Source organism: Mastomys coucha, unplaced genomic scaffold, assembly GCF_008632895.1.
Source record: "Mastomys coucha isolate ucsf_1 unplaced genomic scaffold, UCSF_Mcou_1 pScaffold1, whole genome shotgun sequence".
Classification (NCBI taxonomy): Eukaryota; Metazoa; Chordata; class Mammalia; order Rodentia; family Muridae; genus Mastomys; species Mastomys coucha.
This window is the reverse complement of record NW_022196891.1, coordinates 70,086,616-70,093,864: the sequence shown is the minus strand read 5'-3', so window position 1 is coordinate 70,093,864 and position 7,249 is coordinate 70,086,616. Positions and strand designations below refer to the sequence as shown.

General features: G+C 49.3%; 1 protein-coding gene across 1 annotated transcript in view; it reads right to left on the bottom strand.

Moving 5' to 3' along the window:
• Cfap45 (cilia and flagella associated protein 45) overlaps positions 1–6,626 on the bottom strand; it is a 26,239-nt gene extending 19,613 nt beyond the window's left edge. The window contains exon 1 of the mRNA XM_031390149.1: positions 6,495–6,626. Coding sequence (XP_031246009.1) covers positions 6,495–6,497 — 3 coding nt within the window. The 5' untranslated portion in view covers positions 6,498–6,626. The remainder of the gene's footprint in view (positions 1–6,494) is intronic.
• Between the last annotated feature and the right edge of the window lie 623 nt (positions 6,627–7,249).

The window sequence follows — 7,249 nt, the reverse complement described above, 5'->3', positions numbered from 1 at the left end:
TCTTCTAGAACATGTCGACATCCGACCTGAAAGGTAGGGTCCAGCATCCCCCACGGGGAGACCTCTTGGCAAAGCACGCTAAGTCTCTCCGAAAAGGGCATTCCTGCGGTCTCGGGAGCTGATGAAGCCAAGTCAGTCACAAGGTACAGATGAAAAAGATGGAGATCGTGGGGTGGCAAGACAGAGTGTTCCTTGTCCCTGCACTGGCACAGGCTCCCACAAGAATGGCCTTAGAGAGGCAATGAGGCCTTAGAGTGCCTCATTTCCCAAGAATGCACGGTGTCTTCATCACCACCAACCTTCTCAGCCTGAGCTCTGAGACCCTTTCATTAAGGACAAACCACCAACCCCCTTCCCGTTTCATGAGCAGGCTGGGGTCTGAAGGACAGAAAAGCTGTGCCAAGTCATTGGGCCACAGCTTGGCGTGTGATGGCTGACAAATGGTAGGTAGGCGGTGGATGGACAATGGCTACCAGCTACAATCGGACAGAGCTAACCGAAACAGAATACTTCTCGGTGTGCGGATAGCTTCCTATGTTTGGCAAATTACCCTAGCTAATGATTGTGGGAGACAAGGCTCATTCCCAAGGACAAAAGCTGAAAACATCAGGTATTTGCCTTCCTAGTCAAGCAGGGGATCCAAGCTGAACCAATAAGATGCCCATGACCTGACAGCGATTGGGGAAGCAGCAATGCGAGACACTGAACGAGGAAAGCCATTTGACCCAGCCTGGCAGGAGCAGCCGCCTCTGGCGCAGCGCTGATAAGGACGCCACCAGCATGCAAAGCCAGCAGCGCTGAAGAGCATGCGCCAGGTCTGTTCTCAGTTTTGATTTTGGCCTTGGCTACAGCTGAAGGGACTCCCTCTGTCCCTACTCTCCAAGCCTCGTTTCCCTGCTGGTGCAACATCTGTAGGCTCTGTGGGCTCTCCCTAAATCCCCTAGGGGTGTTCCATCCCACTTAAATAAGAGTTCTGGTTCGGCTTACAACCAAGAACCCAGCTAATCACAACCTCTAAGTCCCAGCGGGTCAGTTCGGCTTCATCTTGGCCCGCCCGCCGAGAGTAGATATCTACATCCGGGAAGCCGTTTCTGCGAAGGCTTTTAGATAACGGTAGCCTTAATCTAAAGCTGATTCATTCATTGCTTTGGAGGAGCACACACCCGCCTCAACCAAGCTCTGTAAGCTGAGATATCTTGGGGGAAATGGTCTAGACATACTAGGTCCCTCCAAGTCTGGGAATCCGCAGCCCCAGGGGAATGACATAAATGGAGAAATGAGCAGACCAGGTCATTAAATGTTAGCGACTCTTCCAGGTCACTAAACGGTGTGTTTTTGCCATCTCTCATAGATCTGCCATTACCAACAAGGCCTCCTTCCAGCACCTGGAGCACCTGTGTCAGGTTTTTACACTGAACTTGGGCGATGGCTCTTCAGCTGGCTCACTACCAAACCCTGAGCCTGGTTGTGTGCGCCTTCCTTCCCCCTCACTGCCGGGCTCAGCTCACGTAGGCTTCCAGAGGGAGCCATCTTCAGCTAGCCCCAAGACAGCAGAGCAGAGAAGGCTGGATTTATGAAGAGGCAGATGTGGGAGCCCCGGTGACGCCTAAGAGCAGTTGTTATGTAGTGGGGTGGTAAGCAACTGCTCCCCTTTCCACTTAAAATTAGAGTAAGAGGAAATGAACGGGAAGGGCAGTGGGTAGGGTTGAAGAGTAAGCCCTGGGGATACAGTGAAAACCGGTGGGAGGACCACGAAGGGTAGTGGTGTTTGAGTTCTCCATATAATTAAGGAAGGCTTGGGGGGGGGAGGGGCACTGGCACATAGCAGGAACCCGACTTCCATCTGATACAAAACAAGGGATGAAATTAAATAAGATGACCCCTCGAGGACTCAAAAGCAGACTGAGATGAAGGCCTCTCTGGGAATGCATCTTTCTGACTACCAGTCACTCAACCTTTCCGCGTTTTTTTTCCAGGTCTCGGATGTGGTCTGCGCTGTTAGCTAGTTAATGTATATGAAAGGGCTCCGGAGTCCAGATGGGGAGGGTGATGATTGTTTTCACATCTGTTTCCTTTTCAAGGACTCCCTGCGTGTGGCATTGTGCACCAGACTGTAGGTCCCACGAGGTGGAGACTGTGTCTTCTCTTTCCTGTGTCCTTGGTACCCAGGTTGGAGGAAGTCACCCCAGGAAATAATCCACTGCCTGAACCTCGAAGTCAGAACAGAGGAAGGAAAGAAAATGACCACAGAAAAGTAGCCACTAGCAGGCCAGATGGGGGAAGCTGTGAGCCCTGGCGGCGGGGCAGGTAGCTAAGAAAACCTCATTTAAGAACTGCTGACTTTAAAGCCACAAGCCTTACCCCAGGGCTAGAATAACCAGTTTTGCCAAGAGTAACAAGAAGAATTAGGGAGGTCACTGTGTAAACATGCTAAGGTGGTGGGGGGGGAGAAGAACCAAGAAGAAATGGAAAGTTGGATCCTTCTCGACCAGAGGCAGTAGCCAAGTGGTCCTCTTAGGAGGTGAAGGGCTGGTTTTATTTCTTGCATGACCAAATAAATATTCCCATGACGCCGAGCAGTGGCTCGCCAGAAGCTGTGTCGTCTGCTGGGAAGGAGACAGCCTGGGAAGGAGAGGCAGCTTTCTCCAGCTACTGACAGACAACTGAGGCTGGAAAAACCAAGAGTGACCAGGGACAGATAAACAGACAAGTCCTGCACTAATATGCTTATCTCAGTGACCCAGCTGCCTCTCCCTCTATGTACCATCTCATCCCAGGAGCACAAGTATCTGGTCCAAACAAGGTTACTCTAACAGAGATTCTGGGGCAGAAAGATGAAGTCAAATGGATATCGAGGAGACGGGGGATCTCCATCACATATAAAGTTCTTTTTTTTAAAAAGATTTATTTTATTTATAGGACTACCCCGTAGCTGTCTTCAGACACACCAGAAGAGAGGGCATCAGATTCCATTAAAGATGGTTGTGAGGCACCCTGTGTTTGCTGGGAACTGGACTCAGGACCTCTGGAAAAGCAGTCAGTGCTCTTAACCGCTCAGCCATTTCCTTAGCCCAACATAAAGTATTTAAGAAAAGATTTTTTTTTTCAATAGGAGAGGGAAGAGGCTGTGAGGGTGGGGGGGGGGCAGGGACTCAACATGTCTGAACCTCATTATATAACTGTAAAAAGTGGTCAAAATTTTGAGGAAAATATATTCTAAGAAATATGTAAGTGTAACTTTAATTTTTTCAAACCTTATTTCTAATGATGGTTATTAAACACTTTAGCCTCCCTTTAGTCTAACACCCACCAGAGGTAGTGAGAAAGAAAGGATACGGGGGAACTGGACTTGTTTAGAAAGTTACTTTGGACCATCTCCTGTCTGTGTTGTCTGGAAATCGGCAGTTCAGTTCACAGGTCAACGGCAGCAGCTCGATCCACTCACAAACACCTCACGGGCCTGCCAGCAGTCTAGTTCGGTAGAGTCGGGTTAGTAACAGGGGTGACGTGACCTAGCAGAGACAGCCAGGCTTCAGCCTTGGCTGGAGTCAGCAGGAGAAACCAGGAAGACCTCAGGAGACGTTCTCAGCTGTGCCTCTTTCTCGGCAAAGTGAAGATCAGCGAAGACTCGAGACCCACAAGCATTGCACAGCTAGTTCTATAAGCAAGCCTAGCTCAGCCTCTGTCACTGTCCCTCGAGTCCTATTGATACGCCCTCCAAACATCACGTGCCTCGCCTCGGCACGTGCTTCTGTTGCAGCTGACGTCACTCTTCCAATCAGCCCCAGTGTGCGAAAGCGGCAAAAAACTTTGAGTCCTGACAAATGCAGCTCAACTACACAATATAGGGCAGACCAACACGTGAGTGGTGTTAGCAAAGAATCACCAGGATGAGTAGGAAAGTAAGGGTTGAGGCTCAATGGTGATGTGTTTGTGTGTCAAGTTGAAGGGGTCGATGGAATTGGCAGATTTTGTGTGTCAACTTGACACAAGCTGGAGTTATCACAGAGAAAGGAGCTTCAGTTGAGAAAATGCCTCCATGAGATCCCACTCTAAGGCATTTTCTCAATTAGTGATCAAGGATGGGAGGGCCCATTGTGGGAGGTGCCATCCCTGGGCTGGTAGTTTTGGGTTCTATAAGACAGCAACCTGAGCAAGCCAGCGGAAGCAAGCCAGTAAGGAACACCTTTCCATGTCCTCTGCATCAGCTCCTGCTTCCTGACCTGCTTGAGTTCCAGTCCTGACTTCCTTTGGTGATGAACAGCAACATGGAAGTGTAAGCTGAATAAACCCTTTCTTCCCCCACTCAAAAAAAAAAATCCTTCATCACGTGTCCTTTCACATGCTTGCTCTAGCAGAACATCCTCTCTTCTGTATCTGCTTCAGCTAAACATTCCTTCACGTGTTTGCCCCAGCAAGACGCCATCCAACCAACTTTCTAAGGAACCCTCAAGGTTCCACTTGGTGTAAGTATTTCTCTAGAAACATTGGTATGGAGGGCTAGGTTAGGGGCAATGTGCTTGCTGCCTGGGTATGAGAATCTGAGTTTGAATCCATGGCACTCACATAAAAGCTGGGCACAGCATCGCACATTTGTGATGCTCGTTGCCCCTACCCACTGGCCCCTGCATTTCCGGTGAGTATAACCATCTTAAGATGTTTCTTATATTGCATAGTTTTCTGCAATGAATAGGTAACTATTTTATGACCAAGAAACATAGTAAAAAATAAAAACTATTTCTAGTTGAGAACAAAGTATATCTGTATACAGCAGGATCTAGGGGATTTGGCTTAAACCAAGCAAGACGAGGCTAGCAGAGACTGGAATAGGTCGGTGTGGAGTTTCCCTGACGTAAGTACAACACCTGTCAAGGGAACAAAGACAAAGGCTGCTCATTCTTAGATGGTCCTTCCCACTCGGATCCAGTTCCTCTTTCACATTCAGAGTCAACACAGACTGACAAAGTCTGGCTTCAGATTCTTGGTCTGGGTGTGCTTCCACAGACTTGGCTATAGGAAAGGAGAGGGTCCCTCCCATCAGGCCTCTTGCCTCTCATTCTGAGTGATCCACCTGGTTGTCCTCTTGCTTTAAATGGACCAGGTTCCCACCTGTGACGTATTCCGTGAACATTGCACCAGGGTTGGAAAGGAGCCTCCTGAGGAGGCTATTAACCCTTTTCTTTTGGGGAGTCCTGGAAGCTTGTCTATGAGTCTCCCCCCACCACCTCCTCTCATTCCTCCGTGCTCTCAAAAAAGCTTGTGATTAGCCCTACAACGGACATGCACACACACTACACACACAGGCACTACACACACACACACTCCTTGTTGGGGATTACTCAAACCCACTGCCCCCTGACATGTCCGTATCCCCATTCCTATCCAAAGGAAAAATCCAGTAAGTTAGGGTCAGTAAGTCAGGCAAACTCTTATCCTGAGTGGTCTTTGGGTGGGAATCTCTGGGCTTGGGAGCTAGGCAGCTTCCAAGTCTAGCTCATCTAGTTGCAATGTACTGGTTCATGAATGCTAGGGAAAGACACTTTAACACAGGACAGAAGAACTTACCTCTAACACTTGTCCTTAGATACCAGGCCTAGTGCCAGGTCATATCACACACACACACACACACACACACACACACACACACACACACACACACAGAGCCATGCTGAGGGAAGACCGTTAAATAAAATGTACAACCAAAAGGGATCCCCATCACTGCACTCCAGGGAGTCCCCAGAGGTTCAGAACCCACAATTTCTTCTGAAATCCACTAAAGTCCCCTAAGAGCAAGGCAAACACTAGCCTAAAATATGCCTACAAATACAATCCAGTTATCCACCGCAGCCACCCAGGTTGCCAGACATTTCAAGTAAGTGCCTGTAACCCCATGCTCCAACACCTGTCCGAAGACCCCCCTAACTGCTTAGAGCCAGCGCAGGCTCCTGCGAGGCCCTGCTAGTCTTCACAGTCTATACCCATGACCGTCTGCCGCCATTCAAGGCATGTCAGGACTGGCAGACTTATCCCAATCATTCTCCCAGGACTTTGTAAACCTGGGATTCTCCTCATTCATTCATTCATTCATTCATTTATTCATTCATTCACAAACGCTTATGGCATGCCCAAATCATTCCCACACAGTGAGAACTGAGGCTCATCTAGAATATTAGGTGCCTTTCGCATGATCACCCTGCTGGTTATGCATAGCAGGTTATGGTCTTCTAACGAGTGCTCTTCTCAACATCACACCCCACAAACCAAGAGGACTCAGCTCAAGAGGATAGGAGAGAAACATGCAGCACATCCCCCACTCAACCTTACCAGACGTAGCCAGTCACGACTAAGTCTTTTGAGACTTCCTTTACTCAGTTTCCAGCCGCCCATCCCAGAACTTCCTGTCTTCCCCAGCCTCTTAGAGAAAGCCCCAGCTTTCCCTCTCAGAGCCCCAAACCACTTCGGGACTCAAGAACTACAGCTAACCAGAGCCTCACCATCTCTGCGGTCGCTTCAGCTGCAGGCTCCACCACCAGCTCTGTCCGAGCTGACGCGTTACCATAGCAACCAAGAACTAGCACTCAGCGTTTTAGACCCGCCCTTGCCCCTCCCAATTCCTGGGGCAGTCATGAGGTAATTTAGAAGCAGGAACGCCTCCCTCGACCTTTTCCCGCCCTAGAGTAACTGGAACCAGGCTCTTAAAAGTTGAGCCCCTTGAATCCGCACGTCACGTCCACTTTGGCTTTAACCCAGTTCAAGTCAGGCTCAAACTTTAAAGGTCTACTTTCCATGGGCCCAGGAGGGCTCAACTATCAAGACCCCAAGAGCCAAACCCAGGATCATGGTTTTTCCCTCACAGACCCTTCCACCCACCCTAGGTTACCATGGTTACCGCTACCGGGTTTCCGGGAGGGTTCAAAAACCAAACCTGGTAAGAGTTCTTCGGGCTGCTGAGAGGCAAGCTGCATTAAACCAAACAAATTTCACAGTAGGAGGAAGTCTGACTAGACCAAAGAAAGACTTCTAGCTCTGAAGATGCGTATGCGGTCTCACAGGCTTAGATCTGAGAGAGTTTATTGCACATACAAGGAATTTGAGACAGGACGTTCAAAACCAACCTGAGCGGCATGGCAAGATCTATCTCAATCAATCAATCAATCAACAAACTCAAAATGTAGGGCGGTGGTGGTGGTGGTGGCGCACGCCTTTAATCCCAGCACTTGGGAGGCAGAGGCAGGCGGATCTCTGAGTT